The sequence below is a fragment of the Myxine glutinosa genome, chromosome 5 (genome assembly GCF_964187855.1).
Source record: "Myxine glutinosa chromosome 5, kmMyxGlut1.1, whole genome shotgun sequence".
In the NCBI taxonomy this organism is placed as follows: domain Eukaryota; kingdom Metazoa; phylum Chordata; class Myxini; order Myxiniformes; family Myxinidae; genus Myxine; species Myxine glutinosa.
This window is the reverse complement of record NC_136265.1, coordinates 174141241-174168151: the sequence shown is the minus strand read 5'-3', so window position 1 is coordinate 174168151 and position 26911 is coordinate 174141241. Positions and strand designations below refer to the sequence as shown.

Below are 26911 nucleotides of genomic sequence, written 5' to 3'. Positions count from 1 at the left end.
AGACAAACATTGGCAGTAGAATGGGCCGTACTGAAGAGCTCAGTGACTTTCAACGCGGCACCGTCATAGGATGCCACCTTTCCAACAAGTCTGTTCTTCAAATTTCTGCCCTGCTAGAGCTGCCCCAGTCAACTGTAAGTGCTGTTATTGTGAAGTGGAAACGTCTACGAGCAACAACAGCTCAGCCGTGAAGTGGTAGGACACACAAGCTTACAGAACGGGACCGCCGAGTGCTGAAGTGCGTAAAAATCGTCTGTCCTCGGTTGCAACACTCACGACAGAGTTCCAAACTGCCTCTGGAAGCAACATCAGCACAACAACTGTTCGCCGGGTGCTTCATGAAATGGGTTTCCATGGCTGAGCAGCCGCACACAAGCCTAAGATCACCATGCGCAATGCCAAACATCGGCTGGAGTGGTGTAAAGCTCGCCGCCATTGGACTCTGGAGCAGTGGAAACGCGTTCTCTGGAGTGACGAATCACGCTTCACCATCTGGCAGTCCGACGGACGAATCTGGGTTTGGCGGGTGCCAGAAGAACGCAACTGCCTGAATACATAGTGCCAACTGTAAAGTTTGGTGGAAGAGGAATAATGGTCTGGGGCTGTTTTTCATGGTTCGGGCTAGGCCCCTTGGTTCCGCTGAAGGGAATCTTAATGCTGCAGCATACAATGACATTCTAGACGACTGTGTGCTTCCAACTTTGGGGCAACAGTTTGGAGAAGGCCCTTTCCTGTTTCAGCATGACAATGCCACCGTGCACAAAGCGAGGTCCATACAGAAATGGTTTGTCGAGATCGGTGTGGAAGAACTTGATTGGCCTTCACAGAGCCCTGACCTCAACCTCATCAAACCCCTTTGGGATGAATTGGAACGCCGACAGCGAGCCAGGCCTAATCGCCCAACATCAGTGACCGACCTCACTAATGCTCTTGTGGCTGAATGGAGACAACTCCCCATAGCAATGTTCTAACATCTAGTGGAAAGCCTTCCCAGAAGAGTGGAGGCTGTTATAGCAGCAAAGGGGGGACCAACTCCATATTAATGCCCATTAATTTTGAATGAGATGTGTGATGTTCAGGTGTCCACATATTTTTGGTCATGTACGGTATATCAAAAGGCGCCCCTCCCTTTATTTAAGGGATCGTTTCTCTGTATGCAGCTTTAACATGGGAACTGAAAATACGTTTCTCGGCTTCTACTGGACAAAATCGGCTGCAAATTTCAGAAGTAAATGCTTTGTACATCGAGGTAATATGTTCCAAATTTCAGTAACGTCTGTTTCTGCATTCTTGAGTTTTATTAAGAAAACCCTCGAAATTCCATATTTATAAAAATAAAAAAAACAAACAAAAAAAATCACGTTGGTGTCTGTCCATCCATCCGTCCCCCCAAAATATGTTGGCGCTCATATCTCAAGGGCTATACATTGAAACTATCTGAAACATGGCATATACATCGGCCAATAGGTCTAGTTAATGGCTTTTGAAACAAATTCCACCTAAGTGCTATAGTTTTTGCTTTTAAATTAAATATAGTGTCACATTTGTGGGTTTAGTGGAGGAATCCCATGGTGAAGATTTGATTGTATAGTTATAGCATGGACCGTGGATGTGGCGGAGACATCTCGATGTATTTAAGAAAGGAAACTGTAGCTTAAGATTGTTTGTGTCTTCACACGAGGGGTAAAGCTGTGTTAACAAGGTATGGATTAAAGTTAGTTTTCCCCCTGTATGTGACTGCTCTCTGTGGCCTTTTCCCTACGTTTTTAAAACTACAACCTGGCCAGTCATGCAAAGTCTCCATTAAACAACCATAACCATCCACTGCATGCCGACAGAACCCAGAACATAGCCGATCGGACTAAGCCCCGCCTCGCCTCCAAAAGAGCGGAGCCGGCAGGCCACGCCCTAGAAGTTTGTCATTTGTCAAGAGGACATGGGGTCATTCAACAGAGCTCGGCGATTGGTCGGTGTGACGTGAGGGAGAGAAGGTTCTGGAGAGAAACTGTCGTTGGAAAAAGAAGCTTGAGGAGAATGGAGAGAAGCTTGTTTTGCCTGTATGGGTGCCTGTAAGAATGAATGAATGAATGAATGATCGTTTTAAGGCCATTTTCCCTGCTAGAGCAGGGTTTAGCCTTGCGGGCCCCATGAGAATCATGGTTCCCTGTTTGAGGCAATGTTTTTATGGCCGGATGCCCTTCCTGGCGCCAACCCTTACTCGCCTCTTACAATGCGCAGGGATACGGTGTACCTATTCTAAACTGGGGTACACACCGGGGTCATTCATCCCAGCAAGCTGGTACTCAATTTGCCGACCTCGGAAGGATGACAGGCTGAGTCAACCCCCCTGGTGTTAATTTAACGATCGACCGGGATTCGAACCCAGGATCCTAGGATCCCAAGCCGGCATATGGGTGCCTGTAAGGAGAACTGTAAAACCTTTTGGTGCTTTTTGGGAGCTTTGAAAGTGGAAGTGAGGAGGTTTTGGCGGCTGTGGTGTTCTTCGGAGGCAGAGGAGGCCGCGAGCGAGGCGAAGGAGGCCGTCCTGTCTGCTTCCCTCACGCTGGTGGCTGCTACAGGCGTGCCGCCGCCACCATCTTGTGTGCTTCTCATGCGGTGGCTTCGAACTTCAACGACCACCAAGCTCCTAAAAGCCAATTGGGACCAGAGCCGAGTGCCGGCCGACAAAAGGGATTTTATTTTATCTTATTTGTCCCCTTTGGTGTATGTATTTGAGTCTGCATGTGAGGTACCTCAGTTAGAATTTTAGTTTTTACTTCAACTTTTATTTCGACACTTTCGTAATGCATTTATTTCCATTAAATCACTATTTGTTGAATGTACTGTCGTGTCTGTTCGTTGTGGATTCTGGATTAAACCAGTGTGCTCTGTTCAGGTAAATGCTTTGTTTCCTTCCATCCGCGCATGACAAACAGACCGCCAATTTTGGCTACTCGCCTCAGAGTTAAAGACCATTGGGTAATTCGTCACCGGTGATCTCAATCGCCAACGATACGACAATATATACATAAATAAATAAATATATATTTTAAATAATAAAAATGTAAAATATATATATATATATATATATATATATATATATATATATAATAATAATAATAATAATGCATTTATTTTATATAGCGCTTTTCAGGAAGCCCAAAGACGCTTTGACAGAGTGCAAAACATAACGCATAGCAAAACATAAAGACAATTGCAAAAAAAGAAGAATCAATAGGGAAATATTCAAAGCACAAAGGAGGGAGAAGGAGAGGAGATAGTCAGGGGTTAGATGCTGTGGGTTAAATGTTGAATGCAGTGTTGAACAGGTGGGTCTTGAGTGATGTTTTGAATGTGGTGAGTGAGGAGGAGTCTCTGATGGTGTGAGGTAGCGAGTTCCAGAGGGTGGGAGCAGCGATGGAGAAGGCCCTGTCCCCCCAGGATCTAAATTTGGTCCGGATGGGGGGGGTCAGGAGGTTGGTACCAGCAGAGCGGAGGTTGCGGGTGGGAGTGTGTCTGGAGAGGAGGTCAGCCAGGTAGGATGGGGCCAGGTTATGGAGGGCTTTGTAGGTCAAGAGGAGGATTTTGTACTGGATTCTCTGGGAGATGGGGAGCCAGTGAAGCTTGTAAAGGACGGGGGTGATGTGGTCACGGGTCCGGGAATGGGTGAGTAGACGGGCAGCGGAGTTCTGAATGTATTGGAGTTTATTGGTGATTGTTGAGGGTGAACCATAAAGGAGGCTATTGCAGTAGTCCAGACGGGAAGTGATGAAGGCGTGGATGAGGGTTTCTGCAGCCACAGAGGAGAGGGATGGACGGAGACGGGCGATGTTTTTCAGGTGGAAGAAGGCTGTCTTTGTGATCTGTTTAGTGTATTTGTCGAAGGAGAGGGTTTGGTCAAAGATGATGCCAAGATTCCGGATGTGAGGGGAGGTGGACACTGGGAAACCGTCGATGTTGAGGGCAAAGTTATGGGTGGACTTGGTGAGCGTTTTTGGGCCAATGATGATTATTTCAGATTTATCACAGTTAAGTTTGAGGAAGTTGATTTGAAGCCAGGATTTTATTTCAGTGATGCAGTTTGTCAGGATAGAGTGGGTGGCGGTGGAGATGGACTTGGTGGAGATGAAAAGCTGGATGTCATCGGCGAAGCAGTGGAATTGGAGACCATGACGGCGGATTAAGTGACCGAGGGGGGACAGGTAAAGGATAAAGAGGAGGGGGCCAAGAACTGAACCTTGGGGGACACCTTGGGGGAGGGGAGCAGTGGGGGATTTGCAGTTATTGATGGAGATGAACTGACGTCTGTCAGAGAGGTATGATTTAATCCAAGAGAGGGCAGTGCCGGTAATGTTAAAGGTGGTTTCAAGTCGGGTGAGGAGGATGGTGTGATCGATGGTGTCAAAGGCAGCGCTGAGGTCGAGGAGGATGAGAATGTTGAGGTTGCCAGCATCAGAGGAGAGGAGAAGGTCGTTGGTGATTTTGAGGAGAGCAGTTTCAGTACTGTGGTTGGACCGGAATCCGGATTGGAATGTTTCATACAGGTTATTGGCAGAGAGGTGATGCTTGAGTTGAGTGGCTACAGCGCGTTCCAAAACCTTTGACAGAAAGGGTAGGTTGGAGATGGGTCTGAAGTTATTTAGGGTGTCAGGGTTTAGTCCAGGTTTTTTCAGAATGGGGGTAACAGCAGCAATTTTGAGGGATGGTGGGACGATGCCTGTAGACAGGGAGGAGTTTATTGTTGCAATGATAAGTGGAGAAAGAGCAGGAAGGGAGGCCTTGACAAAGCTGGAGGGGATGGGGTCAAGAGTGCAGGTGGCAGTTTTCATTCCGATGAGGAGTTCAGAGAGGTCAGTAGGGGAGACTGGGGAGAATTGAGACAGGGGATGGCAGGATAAGGGGGGGCAGGTGGTTTGAGGGGGAGCGGGTGCGGCGGTGGTCAAGCTGTTGTAGATGTTTTCAATTTTGCGTTGGAAGAATGAAAGGAAGGAGATGCAGTTGTCTATTGTGAATGACTGGGTGGTGGTGTTCAGGGGGCTGAGGAGTTTGTTTATTGTAGAGAAGAGTGCTTTTGGGTTTCCGGAGCCAGAGTGGATAATTTGAGAGTAGTAGGCGGAGCGGGCGCGGGAGAGGGCATCTTTATAGTGTTGTATGTGGTCCTTGTAGGCCTGGGAGTGAACTGTGAGACCTGTTTTATTGCGGAGTCTTTCAAGTTGGCGAGCACGAGTTTTCATTAGGCGGAGCTCAGGGGTAAACCAGGGAGCAGAATGGGTGAAAGAAACTGTTTTGGTTTTTATAGGCGCAATTTGGTCAAGGCAGGAAGAGAGAGTGTGGTTGTAGTAGTCAGTGAGGTCAGAAGGGGTGTGGAGGTCAACGAAGGGAGAAGTGGACATTTTTTCAGAGAGGGTCGATGAGAATGAGGCAGGTGAAAAAGCGTTTAGCTTACGGAAGTTGATAGTGCGATAATGCCTTGGTGCTGGGGTGGGGATGTTGATGGTCAGAGTGATGGCTAGGTGGTCAGAGAGAGTGAGGTCGGAGCCAGAGAGATGGTGCAAAATTAGTCCAGTAGAGCAGACAAGGTCCAAAATGTGACCACGGTTATGGGTAGGAAAGTTGACATGTTGAGTGAGGTTAAAGCAGGTGAGTAAATCAGTGAAGTCAGTGGTTAGCGTGGAGTCAGTGGAGTCCATGTGGATATTGAAATCACCAAGGAGGAGGATTGAGGGGGAGAGGGAACATAGCTGGGTCAGAAAGTAGGAGAAGTCAGACAGGAATGATGGGTGTGGTTTGGGAGGGCGGTAGACAACAGCCATGACTGACTGTGTGTGACCAGAGAGTTTAAAAGCCAGGTGTTCAAATGATGGAGCAGATGAGATGGAGATGAGGTTGGTCTTGATGTCTTGTCGGTGAATAACGGCAATTCCACCACCTCGGCCCTCCGAGCGTGGTTTATTGATGTAAGAATATCCATTGGGTGTGGTGAGGTTGAGCGTGTAGTAGTCCAGTGGTTGTTGCCAGGTCTCAGTGAGACAGAGAAAGTCCAGTTTATTTTCCAGGATGTAGTCGTTCAGGATGAGGCATTTGTTGTTGAGGGACCGGGTATTGAACAGGGTGAGCTTGATGTTGTTTTGTACGGCGGGTATGAATCCAGGTGATTTGGCCAGGGTTCGCAGACAGGAGGTGCGATTTTGTGCGTTGTTGTGACCAGGTGTGTTGGGACGATGAGTGGGAGTGCGCTGAGCCGACCAGAGGATGGGGATGGAGTGACCTGATTGTAAATAAACAAACTTACGACCGGAGCCACGGTGAATGTACCTGGGTCGACGCAGGAGTCCATTCGATCTGATTGCAGAGATGCATGATGGGGTGGAGCGGGTTTTAAGCAGGAGAAGCCTTGCGGCAGAGTACCGCAGAGCCATGCCAGCAGGAGCGAAGGCAAAGCGAGCACGCGGCCAAGGGTGAGGAGGCGAAACAATCGACACAACCAACGGGAGTGGGCCCGAGGAAACAGCGATGGAGCCGAGCAGGTGAAGCCCGGAGCAGCAGAGCAGAGCCGGGACCGCGCAGAGGAAGACTCAATGGCCATAAATCCGCCACGACCACCAGGAAAGCAAGACACGGACAATGGTCCAGTCAGAGAAGCGGCGAGCAAACGACGCCAGCGTCCTCTCACGACCGGACCGGAAAACGGAAGTTTTCCGTTTTGTATATATATATATATATAGTATCTGTAATTTTGGTGCTCCAACCTAATGAGCGAACGTCATGACGTCATCGCCATGCATGTCCGCATTGCCTGCAAAGCTCCAGGGGAGCCATCTAGCAGTGCGTCATTATGGATCTTAAATTCAGATACTGTCACAAGTGCATGCAAAACTCACAGTTACCGACCTGGTTTCGCCCTTGTTGGGGCTTCATCAGGGCAAAGCAGTGAGCCTTCCATACACTTGTAACTCTAAAAACCTTTCGGTTTTTATATCAGTCATTATTGCGACTCCATACCATCAGTTGAGAACCGCCAGTAAAGTGTCCCATACAGCTGCTGCTGCACCTTATTGGGAGCGATAAGCACCGCCTGCAACACGGCAACATTTTCTCTGGTATCCACTGATATAAAAACCGAAAGGATTTCAGAGTTACAAGTGTAAGACCATGGCTTAGATGCCATTACACATGTGTGTGATCCTCAACTAGGCAGCGGGGAGGTACCGTACAAGCAAGATGGTGGGGCGCTTCAGGCTGTGGTGCCCGCAGTCCAAAAACAATTCGCCCGACTTACGACTTCTTCACCTCCCCCCTTTAAATATAGGCCCCGTGACAGCCAAACCGCTCCTTTTGCTGCCGTCCCGCCGAGGAGGTCTCCACACCAGGCTTCGTCGCCTCAGGCTTTCACACATCCTCATGGGTCGCCGAGGGTCTCCATAGCGCAGGACGCCCAAACAGACCCCACCGCCAACGGGCTCCCAATTTCCAGACACCACTGGCTGCCCAGAGGCAATTACCGCTCCTCCAGAGCTTGATCCATGCCTGCGGACACACACACCTTCCCCACCCACAAAATCCACAAAACATTTCCTCCCCCGCTGCCATTCAATTCTCAACCACATATTTCCATAAAAGATCTCACCCAAAACGGTACTGCCATGGCCTGCTTACATGTGAAATCCCCATTCACATTTCAAATTTCCAAACACATAACTCAATCATAATTCAATCTCCAACCTCACTACCTCACAAAAACACAAAACCTCTACACATAAACAAGCGCCACCCACAAGACACTTTGTGACACTCATTCCAATCCCCTCACTGGCCATGCCATCACACTCACCCACTCGCCCCCTCCCCCCAATTCCAAATTCCTCATGTCCCAATTTTTATGGTGCAAGTACTGAAGCCTGGGACAGTACATCAAGGCACCTTACCTTTACCTTGATGTGCAGGTAGTTGCACGTTGGTCAGGTCCAAGAATGCCATCCACCCCACTGAATCCCAAATTTGTCCCATAGGGCCAATCAAGTTTCCGACAAATTTCCTTTTATCCTCTGCACTGGCAAGTACCACTTCATTTGGAAGTGGGCGGCAAACATGTGGATCCGCCTCCTCCGGTGACCTTTACTACACTACTACCATTGGCTACGACAGCTCTGCCCCTCTACCGTTCAAGGGCCATCGGGATAAGGTGAGCTGCCGAAACGCCAACATGGCCATTGTGTGTCCATAAGGGTGTGACCCACCATCCATCCTTCGGTCCCCCGTGAGGACCACGGCCCCACTAGCCCCAGCTGGCCAATGTGGTGAGCACCTGCTGCCAACTCTACCATTCCCAAGGCCTCAGACCTGGGGGGCATGGTCACAGTGCGTGGCATCCACATCACGTCCCCTGCACTGCTCACATCCCCAAGTCCACTCACATACAGCCCCCAGTGCCCACCCACACTTGACCACACCAAGGTCCAGCCGACAGCCATGTTCCACCAGAAGACTCATCCCAGAAGACATAGTCCACACACCTCGGACACCCATAACACCACGTTGATCTCCAGACTACCCAACTACATTCCCACAACCCAGCATTCCAATATTGGCGCCGTCGCCCCCATAGCCAGTTGAAGGCTGTGTCCTACTACTCTATCCATTTTTGTCCCAACCTCCAACACTTTGGTCTAACACACCTGGATGAATAATGGTGCCACTGTGCAGTGTCCACCATGGCCTCACAAAATTCACCCTTAAATTGTGCATCTAACCCACAGATTACCCATGTCAAATATTTTTCACAATGCACTATCTTCACCAAAGAAGGGTGCTTCTCGATACACTTGCCAGCCGAGCATGGCCCATTATGCTCGGCACATTCCAATTTCCCAATCAATCCATCCCATGGCTCTCTTCCCAAGCCGAGAGTCCAGAAATCACAACGGAACATCTGCGGAAGGTCATTCTCACACCATCACATTTCACAGATGCCCCAATGGTTGTCCGGTGGGCTATATCCATTAATGTTCATGCGGTTCAACCCGCGTCCATAGACCAGCATGGCAGGTCATCACATGCTGGCTGTCCCAGAGTCTCAGGGAGAGGCTGTCAGGTCGCACTCTCATGGAGAATCACCAACACAGCGCCCTACCAGCTCCATCCTTTTATACCCATTTCCTGCAATAAGCAAATACTTGTTTTCATATACAAGCGTCTTGGCTCATGGAGGAGCTCAGCTACAAAGGGCACCAGGTTCGCAAACTAGCAGTGGGGTATGAGGGGAATGGACATACACGAGGTGGAAAGGAGGAAGAAGACAAAAAAACAAGTACCAAAGGCCCAGAGAGGAACAGGATGGAAGAACAAAAAGGATTCAGCGAGCGTAGAAGAGATCGTGAATGTGCATGATTGAGCGCATCAGGTAGCGATGGGCAGTACATGTGAAAGGCGAAAGTGAGGAAGACAAAAGATGAATAAAACATGGGAATGGAAGATGTTAATTGAGGACAACATTACAAATGCGACATTAAGTAACGCAATGAAAGTGAGCTACAAGTTGAGCGAAGTTCGAAACGTATCGGTTAAAAATCCCAACCTATATATACAGTTTTATTCAAATTGTTCACAGTTTCATTTCAACAAACAGAATTTATTTTTTTTCAAGAAAGGAAACAAAATTGGAGTGTTGCTGTTGGAGTAGGGCAACGACCACCAAGAGCACTGCCATTAGCATCGTTTCCTGCAAGCCAGGCTTAGTTTTCCAAACAAAAAAAGTTTCCTTTGTTCCATCTAACCAGGCTCCACAACCAGGCTCCATCTAATGTTCAGCCTCGAGCGACTTAAAACAATCCAACCTCCTTCTCTGAAATCGCATCCACTTTTAAACACCGTCAGACCAACGTGAACATCAACGCCTTTCCAAAACCAAAAACAGACCACTGGATCTTCACAGGTAAGTAAAAGGCCGCACCTTTCTCAATGACATCGAAAACATTTTGAAGCAGTATTTCACCGCGGTTCGCATTCAAACACACTGTGTGTACACACGGTGACGTGAGAAATTGGGTGCAAAATTACCAAACCGGATCATGAAGTCTCAGATCAGAGATGTAGTGCTTTGAAGCCCCTTCAGAATAGGTGGGGTATTCAAAAGGTTCTCGGAACGAGATACAATATTATCCAAGGGATGCCAGAAAACAACGCAGGTAGCAAGCATTAAGTGTTTGACTCACAAGCCAGGTGATGAAAACAGTGAAGCTACCACCATGGTTTGGCTGACACCATGCCAACATTGTACAACGAATGGTTGGCTGGTTTTGTCATTTAATGGCAAGTACACGTGGGTAGGGTGGATGTCTGCCATCTGGTTTACTTTGTACACTTGGCGGTCCAAGTACGATAATAAAGACATCAGGCAAGGTAACGCAGTGACGGACGCAGAGAGGCAGAAAATCCTCACCGGAATGCACCTGCCCATGAAGAGAGCCAAGTCGCGCTCTTTGGGAAATCGAGTGCTGTGGGTGTGAGGCGCTGACACCCATGCTGTTGTTTACAAGTGTCGTGTCTTGGCACCCATCGCTGCTCCTGGGAAGCACAGCAGGTACCCCGGCTCACGAATGTGATGTTGGCGCCTGTGGGTTTAGTTTAAAAAAAATTAATAAACCAAGTCACACAAAATTCACACAAAATCGAATTTATTTTATTTTTTCACACTAGTATTACAACTTGTGGAAGATCACTACGGCAGGTGCAAATGGGTCAGGCAGACAGATTGTATTAGGGTGAGAAAAAGGTCTGTAGAGGGGGGAAAATTATCATCCACTCCCTCTCCGAATGATCATCCAAACTCTGCACAACCTCAACAGAAACTTCATGAACATGAAAAACAACAGCTACATCAAAACATTAAATTATGTTAAAGCTGCCAAATTGGAGGATTGTTGATGGCACCAAATGAAGTTCTCGAGAACAGAGATCTTTTCCAAACAGTGAAATGTATTTTAAGAGAGCAAGAGAGGGAGCGAGAGAGAGAGCGAGAGAGAGCGAGAGGGAGAGAGCGAGAGCGAGAGAGAGAGTGAGAGAGAGCGAGCGGGCGAGAGAGAGAGAGCGAGCGAGCGAGAGAGCAAGAGAGAGAGCGAGCGAGAGAGAGAGAGAGAGAGAGAGAGAGAGAGAGCGAGAGAGAGAGAGCGAGAGCGAGAGCGAGAGAGAGAGAGCGGGTGAGAGAGAGCGGGCGAGAGAGCGAGAGAGAGAGAGAGAGAGAGAGAGAGAGAGAGAGAGAGAGAGAACAGGATAGCAATTCCATTAGGTGAAAACTTGGGAAACTTAATTTCACTGCAAATGTTACAAAATATTCTGATTAAAAAGCATCGGAGGCTGGGGTAATTTAAATGCACCACTTTAAGCTATGCTGTATGCATGGTGAGAGAGTGCCAATTACGATACAAGATGAGCTGTAATCTTCAAAGGCAGTTCTGGAGGCTCGAGAGACAGTCGATGCACGAGAGGCGAAAAATGCATGAGCAATGTCTTTGTACGCGGACGTCGAGCAATTTACAAACGAGCTGCATGCTAAATTATGCCTTTTGGAACCAAGCAGAATGGGTAATAAAATTAATTCGCTCGTCTTCACACCAAGTACAATTGACTCTGCAGCAGAGCATCACGCCAAATGTTGTCACGTGACTTTTGTTGTTATTTCGTAACAGCCTGTGGCTGCTGGTTTCATCATTGCTGGGAGCGTGGATGTGCCGCTGCCGCAGTGCTCCCTGTTACGGGTAAGCTGGTACTCATTTTGCCGACCTCGCAAGGATGACGGACTGAGTCAACCCACCTGGTGTTATTTCAATGGCATGACGGGCTCAAACTCAAGAACCTAACCAAGATCCGAAGTCAGCCAGCCACCTTAAACGTTAAGCCAACACCAGGCTTTGGTCACCCCACTAACATTATGCCATTGACACATTTTATTAACATCAACATAACTATATAAAAAAGGACAACATCTGTTTGTGTCTACGTCTGTCTGTCTGTCTGTCTGTCTGTCTGTCATTTCATTTCCCATCTCCCCTCTCTCTCTCACTGCTTCAGTGCTTCATGCACAGTCACCATTAAGTTGTTGAGGATTTTTCTCTGCAAAATCGAGGTTCATGGCAGAGCAAGGTTACAGATAGTATGGAAACTGACAGTAGGGCAGCACTTTGACATAGTAAGCAAGTGAATGAACGGACAGGGAAAAAAAGAGAGAGAGGGAGGGGAGGAAACACTGCAAACACTGCAAGAAGTTTGGTTAGAAAGGGTAAATGGGGATAATAATTATTGTGGGTAAGGATGGGGAAATCACACGTGATGACGACGCAATGCCTGCTTGAAGCCCTGGAGGGAAGAGTAGGATAGCATAGCCTCTGAAAGGCAGATGGAAGACGCTCAAAGGAGGACCAGCCGAATAGAGCAGAGAGAGACGCAAGAGCAGCAAAGCAGGATTTGAGACCACGGGCACTAATGCCATCTGGGCCCGTCACCGAATCAGGGTCAAGGCTGAGCTTTCTCTACCTTTCTGGGTGAGAAGGTCACAAAGTCCAGGAGATAATGCGTACAATGGGGTAAAAGATGGGGACAGCATCTTACAATTCTACTTACAACATCCAATTTTGGTTACAACTCCTTGTGTTCTGTTCAGCCCAGACGAAGGTAGACTTTTCTCAAAGCATTTGCCATGATGGATGATGCCACGGCATTATGGTGGGCGTGGCTTACAGTGCCATATCATCATGGGATTACCGTTGATGGACTAAGGCCCTCCAGTCCAATAAAAACCCCGTACCATCCCTTCACCCATCTTTGATGAGTACATGTGCTAGACGCGCGTGCACGCACACACACACACACACACACACACACACACACACACACACACACACACACACACACACACACACACACACACACACACACACACACACCATCCTGTTCAATGCATTTTACCAAGTTGTCGATCAACATTTTGAGATCAGTACAGAAGCCTTCCTTCTGAAGAGTCCTCAATGCAGCAGGTGTGGATGTTTTAGCATCTTCGACAAAGTTCGTATTTTTATTTTCGCTAACAAGTGGAAATTGCATGGACTTAAATCAAGGGAACATTGTGGGTTACACAAAACTTCCACTACCAGATTTCTTAAGGATTTGTGGACATTTTTGCAGAAATATATATATATATACTGTATATATATATACTGTATATATATATATATATATATATATATATATATATATATATATATATATATATATATATATATATATATATACATTATACAGTCACGTGAAAAAGTAAGTACACCCCATGTAAAGTTTTGACTTTTTCAACATATTTCAACATACAGCTATTTGATCTTCATTTCAACAATATTGATAGATAAAGGTGATATAATATAACAAATATCATGAAACATTTACATTTTGTAGTCCATTGTATAATTTAAATAAACATAAATGCAAATTTCGCATGTGGAAAAAGTAAGTACACCCTTGGCTCTAATAGGTGGTATTGCTCCCTTTGGCAGAAACAACCTCAAGTAGGCGTTTCTTATAACTGTCTACCAGTCTCTGACATCGACTCGGATAAATTTTTGCCCACTCCTCCATGCAGAATTATTTCAGCTGTGCGATGTTTGAGGGGTTTCTTGCATGCACAGCTCGTTTGAAATCCCCCCCACAACATCTCGATGGGATTTAGATCCGGGCTTTGACTTGGCCATTCTAGAACCCTCCATTTCTTTCTTTTCAGCCATTCCTTGGTGGATTTACTGGTACTAGGGCATTGCCCGTACTATATCTATATCTAAAATTATATCCCCCCCCCCTCTATTTACATGAAATGGTTTGGTCCAAAGCGAACGGCTTGCGAGTACGGTGACAATCCCCCCCCCTCTATTTACATGCAATGGTTTGGTCCAAAGCGAACGGCTTCCGGAGTTTGGTAAAGAAATCGCCATCGCGTGCACAAACGCGCAGGAAAGCGAATGAATCGCAAATTCGGTTTTATTAGTTTTAAAACATAGTTTAACGCCAACATAGTTTGCAAACGTGAAATAAATGAATACGCTCTCAAATGTGCCATCCGAGGCAGAGTGTGTCCTCCACGTTCGGCACACGCGATCGTTCGCTGCTCTCTGATTGGTTGAATCGTTTTTTGGACATAGCTCGGTAAGTAATTGTCCGATTAATATGAAACCTTGAAAAGGCACATCCTCGGGTCCCCAGCAATATACCTGGCAAGTTAAAAGTATATCGGACCCGTGGTTGTCGAGAAACAGCGGTCACAGACAAACAAACGTACAGACGTACAGACAGACAGACAGAGATTACTGGAATTATAGATAGATGTTTAGGGTCATTGTCATGTTGCAAGGTCCACCTTCGGTTGAGCTTCAACTTGCCGACAGATGGCCTCACATTATCCTCAAGCATCCTCTGATACAATGAAGAATTCATAGTGGATTCTATGATAGTGAGCTGCCCAGGCCCTGATGCAGCAAAGCTGCCCCCAAACCATAATATTTCCACCACCGTGCTTTACAGTTGGTATCAGGTTCTTGTGGTCAAATGCTGTCTTTGGTTTTCGCCAAACATGTCTTCTGGTACTGTGGCCAAATAGCTCTACCTTTGACTCATCTGTCCAGAGCACATTGTTCCAGAAGTGCTGGTCTTTGCCTAGGTGTTCATTGGCAAACTTTAGTCTTGCCCTGATGTTCTTTCTGGGCAGCAAAGGTTTCCTCCTGGCACACCTCCCATGTAGATCAAATTTGTGCAGCCTCTTTCTAATGGTAGACTCGTGCACTTTGACATCAACAGTGGCAAGAGCTTCCTGTAGGTCCCGTGATGACATTCTGGAGTTCTTCGAGACTTCTTTCAGCATCTTGCGGTCTGCTCTCGGGCTGAACTTGCTGGGGGGCCTGGCCTGAACAAGTTGGCAGTTGTTTGGAATCTTCTCCACTTGTCGATGATCTTCCAGACAGTCGAATGATTGATTTTAAATTGTTTGGAGATCTTTTTTAATCCCTTCCCAGACAAGTAGGCATCTATAACCTTCTTTCTGAAGGCCTCAGAGAGCTATTTTGATCTGGGCATGGTGACGCCGCACACTTCAACAACAAAGAGCAAACCAAATTAAATGTCTGAAGTTTAAATAAGACAGGTTCCTCCAAGTTCCTCTCTAACGATGTTCTAATCATTTGCACCTGAGCTGGTGCATCTGATTCTAATTTTAGGTATTTGAAGTAGTGATAAATGTAGGGGTGTACTTACTTTTTCCCCATGCTAAATTTGCATTTATGTTTATTTAAATTATACAATGGACTACAAAATGTAAATGTTTCATGATATTTGTTATATTATATCACCTTTATCTGTCAATATTGTTGAAATGAATATCAAATAGCTGTATGTTGAAATATGTTGAAAAAGTCAAAACTTTACATGGGGTGTACTTACTTTTTCACGTGACTGTACATACACTACCAGTGAAAAGTTTTAGAACACCTCAATTTTTCCAGTTTTTATTAAAATTTACGAAGTTTAATGTCCAGTGAATAACCTGAAAACGTACAAAGGTAAGCAGTAAACTGCTCAAGGTTTAAAAAAAAAAGTTTAGGTTTGCAAAAACGGGAAAATAATGTAAATTGCAGTTATATTGTAAAACTAGAACGCCACTCAGTAGAGTGCATACTCCCGCCGTGGGTTTCGTTGGAATAATATGTTTTGTTTAACATCCCCTCTCCCCAAAACAATAAATGAAAAAGAAAGTAAGCCCTAACTGTCAGATAATTATTTTTGATATATCTCGGAATTAGAGTAAAACATCATTTAAGAATAAGAATAAAAGCTTCAATGCAGTAAAACAGAAAAAATCTTTCCCAAAAAAATTCCCCAAAAAATTCCTGGATCCAGAATAATATCCTGAGCTTCACCAAAAACTAATCAATTCTTCCTTATCCCAAGGGCAATCATCCCACCAACTTTCATCCAAATCCATTCAGAACTTTTCCAGATATCTTGTTCACAAACACACGAACACATGAACATACGAACACATACACACACGGACGGACACGATCGAATGCATTACTCCCTGGCGGGAGTAATAAACCTGAAAATCGCAGAGCCAGAACCAGAATTATTTATTTGGTCTGGGAAGCCCATGTGGGGTTTCTTCTTCTTCAGCCTCTCACAACCCTTGGTGAATATGCGATCTTTTTTTAAAAAGTTGGAATTTTGCCAAATCTGTTTATTCGTTTGTTATTATACCTCAGCCATTGACAAATCTGGAATTTTAATTTTATTTGAGGTTCAAATTAACCCGGGAGATTGTGTCAAACGATGCCTGCAAGTCTGTACATGTGATAAACTAGAACGCCACTCAGTAGAGCGCATACTCCCGCCGTGGGTCAAGTTGGAATAGTACGATTTCACAAAAGTTTGAGGGAGTAGTTCAGTGACAACACAAGACAAGACAACACAAGACAGACACTGCACAGATATATATTTAGAATATATAAAAGATAATGTTTAAAAAAGAACAAGGCAATTTCACTTACATTTTCGGATTCAGCGTTCAATTCTATATAAGTGAGTGTATTTTGAGGCATGTGTGACTTCAAATAAAATTGTAAGCCAGGAAAAAACGTTCGTTTCATTCCTTAGGGATACAACATGTAAAACTGGCCCAAACGTCAAAACAAAACTCGCTCATTTTAAGTCGTACAAGCTAATGCGACCACTCATTATTCTGGGAAGAATCCCTTGCACATGCTGGTCACACTTATAACTCACCTAAGTCTTTATAAGTTCATCAAATACTGACACCGCGATTGACATTCGCTGAGGTAAATGTTGATATCTCTTCTGAGGTTAACAAAAAAAAAAAAGAAGAGGTTTTAAAGCATTATACGTATCAAACGATACCTTTTATGAAACGGGGAAACCGAATACACACTTTGGTGGTTTTAAAATGGCAGAATATGTCTTTATTAGGAAAAAAAAAAAAAAAACCTTGAAGACGACGCTGCTAACAAAATACACCGCTCTAACGCATAATCATGAGTTTAAATTACATTTACAACAAATATGAAAACTATTTTCATATCACAATGTTAAATATAGAATATATAGAAGATATAGAAGATATAGAAGATAATGTAAAAAAAAAATGAGCCCTATCTTCCAATGGTAAACAATCCTTCAAAAAATTCCTGGATCTGGAATAATATCCTGAGCTTCACCAAAAACAAATCAATTCTTCCTTATCCCAAGGGCAATCATCCCACCAACTTTCATCCAAATCCGTTCAGAACTTTTCCAGATATCTTGTTCACAAACACACAAACACACACACACACACACACACACACACACACACACACACACACACACACACACACACACACACACACACACACACACACACACACACACACACGAATGCATTACTCCCTAACGGGAGTAATAATTAATCGTCCGCAGTCGAAGACTTCTTCTTCACGCAATAACAACTTCTAGCTTCCAGACCGTACATCCAATCATCTTCAAATTTTGCACACTTGTTACTCTTCGAGATATAAATGTTTTTATTATTTGCGTTTAATTAATGATGTCTGCCAAACCACGTGACCCATCGCAAATTCCAAAAGGACATTTTAGCAGATTGATATGCTGAACAGATCTGTGAAGTTTCCCCTCGATTGGATCACAAATGAGGGAGGAGCTAGGTTTGAAAGGTTTGTGCTTAAAAACGTCATAACTCTGAAACCAAGTGATGCATGATGTCATGCTCGCTGCCTTTTTTGTTTGTCATGGGTATGTGATTCTGCCTGCAAAGTTTGGCCTCGATCTGTTCAGGCATTTTGGAGAAAATTGGATTTTAGTGTTTTTCACTCAAAACAATATGGCGGCCGAACCACGTGACCTGTGACATCATAATTACGATTAAAATATTCTGCAGACCGAGTCCCTCCTATGGTGAAAATTTGCTCTCAATCGGTCCAATTATTGCAGAGAAAATGGTTTTTAAAGGAAAACAGAAAAATAAATTCCCAAAAAAATTCCCCAAAAAAATTCCTGGATCCGGAATAATATCCTGAGCTTCACCAAAAACTAATCAATTCTTCCTTATCCCAAGGGCAATCATCCCACCAACTTTCATCCAAATCCGTTCAGAACTTTTCCAGACATCTTGTTCACAAACACACGAACACACACACACACAGACGGACACGAGCGAATGCATTACTCCTGGCGGGAGTAAAAAGGCCTTCTTCAGGGAACAAGTAATGGGTTAACAACTTACAGCTGTTCTGTAGCAATGTAAGTAAATTAAGCCTTGAAAGTTGATGGAAACAATTCCTACAGGTGTCCCAACCTCTGCTGATTACTTGATTACAAACCCCGTCTGTATAAAAGCAGTATTGGAACAGACTGTTATTACACCCTCCGAAGCATTATTTGAACAATATTGCACTGCAGGAAGTAGTATATTGGAAACTGGAGGAAACTGACAGGAAGAGGTCTGGCAGACCCAAAGCCACAACATAATAAGAAGGCAAGTTTCTGAGAGTAAACAGCTCGCGTGATAGGCGGCTCACAGGACAACAGCTTCAAGCACAGCTTAACACTGGTCGAAGTAAGCAAGTCTCAGTTTCAACTGTGAAGAGAAGACTTCGAGCTGCCTGTTTGACAGGTCGAGTGGCAGTAAGAAAGCCATTGCTAAGATGGCAAAATAAGAAAAAGAGGCTTGCCTGGGGCATGAAGCACCGCCAGTGGACTACTGAAGACTGGAGGAAGGTCTTATGGACCGATTAATCAAAATTTGAAATATTTGGTTCATCACGCAGGGTTTTTGTATGCCGTCGAGTAGGCGAAAGGATCGTTCCTCAGTGTGTGACACCAACTGTCAAACATGGAGGAGGAAGCGTGATGGTCTGGGGCTCTTTTGCTGGATCCAGAGTCGGCGACTTGCACAGAGTGACTGGCACCCTGAACCAAAAGGGCCACCACAGCATTTTGCAGCGCCATGCAATACCCTCTGGTATATGCCTAGTTGGTTAGGGGTTCATCCTACAGCAAGATAATGACCCTAAACACACCTCCAGGCTATGTCAAAACTACCTTCGAGGAAAAGAAGACGGTAGGCTTCAAATCATGGAATGTCCAGCACAGTCTCCAGACTTAAACCCCATCGAGCTGGTTTGGAATGAACTGGACAGAAGGGTGAAAGCAAAGCAACCTGCAAGTGCAACACATTTGTGGGAACTTCTGCATCAGTGTTGGTAAGAACTTCCCGAACAATATTTGATTTCCATAATAGAAAGAATGCCACGAGTGTGTTCGGCGGTTATATCTGCAAAAGGTGGCTACTTTGCAGAGTCAAAAATTTAAATTAAATTTTGTTAAACAAAATGATTCTATGATTTATTTTTATCTCCAATTGTTTATTTTGTTCTCTGCTTAATTTTAGAGTACATTGAGACATTACTACTACTACTACTACTACTGCGTCGAGCTAGCTCGGCATTCCATGACACGTTTCTTCCATTCAACTCTGTCACTCATGGCATTAGGTAGTTCGTTAACCAGACACCCAGTATCATTTGTAAGCTGATCTATACATGTTTTCGCAGGTCTCCCTGGTGCCTGTTTGCCATGAGTTGGTAACCAAAGTAAAACATCGCTTGCGAGCTCATCTTTGTTTCTCCAGCAGTGCCCAGCGAATCTTAATCTGCGTTGACGTATGGTTACACTGATTGGTGGGATTTTTGCATACAATTCATATTTTGTGGGGTGCTCTTTCCATGAGATGTTAAGGGCTGCTCTGAGCATGCGAGTGTATGCACCATCCAGGGCCTTTTCTAGTGACGATGTCAAGGTCCATGTAATTGCCCCATATACAAGAACTGATTCAACAGCTGCTCTTGAGACAACATTGAGACATTAAACTGCGTAAATTTCAATAAAAACTGGAAAAATTGAGGTGTTTTAAAACTTTTGACCAATAGTGTGCGTGTGTATATATATATTGTTGCGGTTTTGAGAACCCACACTTGTAAATATGACATCATTCTTGTAAATACGACATTAAAGGGTTAAAGGTTGCACCCCATAGTTAGGCCACAAGCAACACGTAGGCCATCATAGGACTTCAGTTATTTCATTAGTATGTTCATTCATTCATATATTCATGTGTATAGGTAAGGCCATGTTTCCAATAGTTGAATCTGCGTTGTGTCAATCAAATAAGGAGTAGGCCCTTTCGTCCATTTTAACAGCCTCCCACTCCAAGCGATGCCATTACGCACCCTCCAGTCTGCCCCATGGCCCTCCCAAGTGTTACGCGCCTCGGCCAGCAGCAGCTGCCTTAGCGCTCGCTCAACGCCGCCATAAGCCACGAGGCAAAGCCAGAGAAAGGGGGTGGAACGCCAGGAAGAAGGTGTGGCCACGTCACCCAGCCGTCAAAGGCGGGGATGGTAAGCAAGCCCCAGCCAACCAGGGCTGAAGTGACATCGCCGACAGGCGTGGCTTTGGGGCTCGGGGAGTGATCGCTTGGTTGGCTTATATAAGCGCGAACGCAAAACCCTTTCGGGGGACTTGGAGAACTGCGTCATACGATTGGCATTGTAAAGGACTTGCTGGGAAACGCACGTTGTTAAACAGGACATATCGGGAGAGCGCACCTTTGTGAAGAGATATACAGTGCGCTTGATGAGAGAACTGTCCAATACGGCCTCGTACCATTGGCGTTGTAAAGGACTGGTTGGAAACGCGCTGTGCGAAAGGACCGTGGAGAGAGGAGACGTTTGGCACGTTTTTTTTTTTTTTTTTTTTTTTGTATACTGAATCGAGGCTCGTGAAAGAGCTAACATTTACTTCACAAACAAATCAACCAGACAAACAAAACACACAAAAATAGGGAGCGGAAAACAAGCTGGGGAGAGAAGGGGAAGCACACAAACACAACATTTGAGAGCAGGGAGATGTGTGGAAGGGAGAGGGCTTGGGGGGAGGAGGAGTGGGAAGGGGGGGGGGGGGGTGGAGGGAGAAGTATAAAACACAAGGACACCAAGGACTTCCAGGACAAAAGTTGGTATTTCAAAAAAGTGGAATTGGCGTGAAATTAGCGGGGGTAGAAAAGATCAAGGTTTTGGATGGGGGAAGATAAGAGATGGTGGTGAACAGCAGTTTTAAAGACCTGGAGGGTGGAGTGGGATTGAAGAGAGCGAGGGAGTTTGTTCCAGAGGTGGGAGAAGAGAGGAATGAAGGAGTGAAGGTGAGCAGAGAGTCTTGATTTTGGCAGTTTGACCATAAGAGGGTTCGTTGCAGGCAGATCTTGTGCGACCTGTAGGAATATTTGCGGGACAGAGCCCAGAGAGAGCTTGGGGGGGCAAGGCCAGAGAGGAGTCGGTAGAAGATGGAAAGACCACCAACCTGCCTGCGGTGAGTGAGTGAGAGGCCCTTGGAGTTAGCTTCATCGCGGGAGATTCCAATGATTCTGAATGCTTTGGTTTCAACAGCGTGAAGACAAGCTAGGTGTGAGGCAGGAGCACCAGCCCAGAGGGGAGAGCAGTATTCCATTGAGCTGCAGATGAAAGCCTTGTATGTGGTGAGGAGCTCAGGTGTGCCAAGGAAGGACTTTGCACGACGGAGGATGCCCAGTCGGCGACTGGCTTTGGAGGCCAGATTTGAAATGTGGTTTTCCCAGGAAAGATCATGGCAGATAGTGAGTGTGCATTTATTACATACGCAATAGGACACTAGCTTCCCCCCGTTATATAACTTGTCCGGTCACGTTCCACTACACACGGAGAGCTGCTGCCGTTTTCCATCTGCTGCACGAGGTGGACGAGGTGGACGCCATCGCCGGACCCTCTACCTGACCATCAACCATCTACAATCCCCGTGTGAGTGTGTACGTTTGTCCTGGGTACTAAGAATAAGACTGTCTAAGGCTGCCCTGTGTAACTGCTTCTTCCTCTTCCTATCCTGGTACATTCCTTTCGTTTCCTCTTCTCCTTGTACATTGTTAATAAACCAATCTTTGTTCTTCCTATTTTCTGGGTTTCCTCTTATTCGATTGCATCCGTCTTTTCTCTAATTGGGTAAACGTGGCATGATTAGGAACCGCTCAGAATCGGGTTTAGTCCCTGTTAACGGCCCGAATCACGGATTGCTATCCGCTCGGCATTTTCCATGATATCCGTGGTTCGAGCGGGAGTTATTCCCTTGTTTCCGGTCGGCGTTAGTAATTAGGTAGTTGTGAACCCCTAGGCCTAACAAACCCTACGTAACGCCGCGCCGGGAAGGACGTTATAACTTCCAGGACTCGTGTCGGCCAGATAAAAAGACAAGGGGATTAACCCCCCCCCCCCCCCCCCCACCCCCCTTGACAAGGGGAGAGCCGACGTCCGAGATCCGCAACAATATATATATATAAATAATATATATAAATAATATATATATATAAATTATATATATATATATATATATATATATATATATATATATATATATATATATATATATATATATATATATATATATATATATATGATGATGATGATGATGATGATATAAAATATAATATATATATATAAAATATAATATATATATATAAAATATAATATATATATATATAAAATATAATATATATATATATAATTTTATATATATATATATATATATATATATATATATCTATCTATAATTCCAGTAATCTCTGTACGTTTGTACATTTGTACGTCTGTACGTCTGTACGTCTGTACGTCTGTTTGTCTGTGACCGCTGTTTCTCGACAACCACGGGTCCGATATACTTTTAACTTGCCAGGTATATTGCTGGGGACCCGAGGATGTGCCTTTTCAAGGTTTCATATTAATCGGACAATTACTTACCGAGCTATGTCCAAAAAACGATTCAACCAATCAGAGAGCAGCGAACTATCGCGTGTGCCGAACGTGGCGGACACACTCTGCCTCGGATGGCACATTTGAGAGCGTATTCATTTATTTCACGTTTGCAAACTATGTTGGCGTTAAACTATGTTTTAAAACTAATAAAAACGAATTTGCGATTCATTCGCTTTCCTGCGCGTTTGTGCACGCGATGGCGATTTCTTTACCAAACTCCTGAAGCCGTTCGCTTTGGACCAAACCATTTCATGTAAATAGAGGGGGGGGGATTGTCACCGTATTCGCAAGCCGTTCGCTTTGGACCAAACCATTTCATGTAAATAGAGGGGGGGGATATAATTTTAGATATAGATATAGTACGGGCAATGCCCTAGTATATATAATTCATATATATATATATATATATATATATATATATATATATATATATATATATATATATATATATATATATATATATATATATATATATATATATATATATATATATATATATATATATATATATATATATATATATATATATATAGTGAAACCTTGACTTACGAGTGCACCAACTTACGAGTTTTCCGAGATACGAGCCGTCGCTCGGGCGGTTTTTTGCTTTGAGATGCGAGCCGAGATCTGAGTTACGAGCTTACGCCACCCGTCACCAGGTGGCCCAACGAGCGTTCCGGTCACGTGGTTATCTTGCCGTGCAAGCATCTCTGCCGAATATCGCTGCTGCTTTCTTTTCGCATGTTGGTTATTTTGGAAAATTTCTTCGTTTTAACCATGGGTCCTAAGAAATTGAGTGCCAAGGGCAGTACTGAGAAGAAGAAGAGGATGATGTGCTTGGATATAAAACACGCAATCGTCGAAAAACATGAGCGAGGTGTGCGTGTTGTCGACTTGGCGAGGCAGTACGATCGTAGTACTTCTACGATATGTACGATTTTGAAGCAGAAGGAGTCGATAAAGGCTATAACGCCAGCCAAGGGCGTTACGATTATTTCAAAGCTCCGGACCTCTATCCATGAAGAGATGGAGAATTTTCGAAACATTTTGAAAGGGAGGAAGAAACAAACCTCGTTGGACAGGTTTTTATTGAAACGCCCTGCAAGTGAAAGCGAGGAAAGTGTGGCGAAAAGGGCAAAAGCTATCTCCTCCACCTCCGCCAGCATCTTCGTCTGGTCTTCAAGGTAAATACACTGTAGCGCGATGCTGCGCGCGCTAATGCTTACGCAAGGAGCAAGCGGACAACGCGGTTCATACAAGAGTCTTTATTCAAACTGCAGCACTAAGCTGCTCAAGGCTGCGCGCCCCGTCTATATCCTGAGGCCACGCCTCTCTGCCCGGCGTGGCCCACCCCCACTTGGTGTGCGGGGTGATGTCACCACGTCAGTGCTTCCGTGTCCGCCACAACACTTAATAAAACCAGTTTATTTCTTTACATTGAAGGAGTCTGGACTCCAGCAGAATACGGATAAAAGGATGGCAAGGCACAAACTCGTCCGAGAAGATGTTTATTCGTAAAACCAACTCGGGAACACTAAAAAGCCCGTTTATCGGGCTGCCTTATAAAGCAAAAGCAAAAACCCAAACCGAAACCGAAAGCCACGCCTCGTGGTGGTCACGTGATCCACAGGTGTAGCTCATTATACCCGCACGCGCGGGACGCTTTGGCGGTCACGTGACCAGCCACTCTGGCGCCGGGGATCCCCGCCGGTGACATCACCGGCTGGAGCAAGGAGATTCTGACGCCGGTCTTGCTTGGGGGACCCATGGGTCGCTACAACATTCTCTTTTATTATGAACAGTATATACGAGGTCGTGCTTGTTTATACATTATTTGTTATTTATAAAGTACATTTTTCTTATTTAAAAACACGTAACAAAAAAAATTGGTGTGGTTTTTTGGGGGCTGGAACGGATTAATAGCATTTCAATGCCTTTTAATGGGGAAATTCAATTTGAGAAACGAGCAAATTGAGTTACGAGCTCGGTCACAGACCGAATTAAACTCGTAAGTCAAGGTTTCACTGTATATAGTTACGTTTGTGGGGGTAGATGAAAGAATCCCATAGTAAAGGTAGGACTGTATAATTATAGAATGGACCATGGACTGCAGGAGAAATCTCAATATACTTAAGTAGGAAAACTGTAGCTTAAGATTGTTTATGTGTCTTCACACGAGGGGTGAAGCCGTGATAATTAGTTAGGGATTAAGTTTTGCAGAAACTTTCTACCACAGCCAAGTCCTTGCTACCTAATGCTATTATCTCAATTCCTGAAACAAAATACCACGTGAGAAACTCGATATTTGCCAGACATATCGGTAAATAATGAGGCGGTGCATGTGCCTTTTTGCAATTAACTAGACTATAACATCCCAACTTGTGGATCCGCGGAACCCTATGGGCCTGCGAAGCCAACGGTGGGGTTGACAGGGAAAAATAAAGTAACTTTAGCCTCCCCGCACAACCAAATTAATCACCAACTGTAACACAGTGACATCAAAGGCAAACATTCATGGAAGGCCATGGTTCATCCTGCTTGTGTTATAATTTTGTCACTATGATAGTTGTACATACATGGTGGTCAAGAAACTTTTGGAGGTCCATAGGGGATCAGAGCCACGAGACGAATAAAGTTGGGAACCACGGACTAAGAACTTTTACTTGTACAGTTATAAGCAAAGACCAGATGAACTGTGAATATTGCAAACCTTTCCATAATTGGACGATTGTCAAGTGCCCGAACGCAAATGTCCCTGGAAACAAATCCATTCCATCATTTAAATGCATAAATCTCAAATCCTTCACTGATAATCTGACTGATAACAGTAACTCATCATAATGGAGGAACCTAGAACTCACAACCTCAAAAACAATGGGTGGGATTTGCAATAAGAGGGAAATTGAGAATCACGACAGATATGGACAAAGCAGTCGCTCCTTTTTCTTCAATCAAACTACAGCCTACTGTTCTGGTGCTGCAAATGTTGCTGCAAAATCATGGAGTATGGAGGTAAAAGCTTTGCGTCGTTGAAGTAATTAGACAGCAGCATGCTTCAGACTTTAGTTTTACTGTACTCAATGCAGATAAATGCAATAAATTGACTGTGTGTGTGTGTGTGTGTGTGTGTGTGTGTGTGTGTGTGTGTGTGTGTGTGTGTGTGTGTGTGTGTGTGTGTGTATTATATATAAAGCTCATGCCAACCACTCACTTACTGACTGATATTAATGTCTGTGACCTTCCAGATGATGGAGAAAGCTGAAATGCGGCGTGCCGACGGAGATCGAAGCTGATGCACCGGGAAAAATCCCAGGAACCTTCGGAAATTGTCCGTAAAAAAACCCGTGAACGCAGTCATTCAAATTTTTTTAAACCTCAATTGATATCTAGCAATAGGTCAGTGATGCCTGACTATAATCATAAAGCTGTGAGGTGTTTTCAATTTCATGGTGGTGAGGTGTTTTTATTACGTGTTTTATGGCTGTGAGGTGTTTTAAATTACTTGGTGGTGAGGTGTTTTGAATTACGTGGTGGTGAGGTGTAATCGTCCCAAACTTCCAGTCTGCAACTACCCCTCCCCTATGTATATGCTGAGGGGTTCTTTCTTGAAAAAAAAAAACATTCAACCTGAATCTTCAACCAAAATTGCCTATAAAAATGTAATATCACAAACACAACAAATACATTTGTGCAAAATAATTGTTTGTATTATGATTGGTGTAAATCATGACAACACAGCAACTCAGGTACAGTCATTACCCTCAGCTAAAATAAGCCCGTTCCTCAGTAACGACGCTTGGTGAGGCGATCGCGGCGAGCCGAGCCAAGCTAGTATATATATATATTGTTATGAATTTGGGTAGTGATATATGTAGAGCAGAGTAGATCTGAGTAGGTACCATGCTTCGAGATGTCGCGATAAGGAACACTTCCTGTAAGAAGTCACGTGTAGGCGTTTTGGTCGGTTAAGGTGTATAATTGTG

The 26911-nt window shown here is 44.7% G+C and overlaps 2 protein-coding genes across 9 annotated transcripts in view; both read right to left on the bottom strand.

Moving 5' to 3' along the window:
• Positions 1–26911, bottom strand: part of DTD1 (D-aminoacyl-tRNA deacylase 1) — a 903613-nt gene that overhangs the window by 248999 nt on the left and 627703 nt on the right. The window lies entirely within an intron of this gene.
• Positions 1–26911, bottom strand: part of BTBD7 (BTB domain containing 7) — a 643025-nt gene that overhangs the window by 188526 nt on the left and 427588 nt on the right. For all 8 annotated transcript variants that reach the window (XM_078779099.1, XM_068115511.2, XM_078779100.1 and 5 more), the window contains one exon: positions 10439–10610. In XM_078779099.1, the coding sequence (XP_078635225.1) occupies positions 10439–10520 (82 nt within the window). In that variant the 5' untranslated portion in view covers positions 10521–10610. The remainder of the gene's footprint in view (positions 1–10438; positions 10611–26911) is intronic.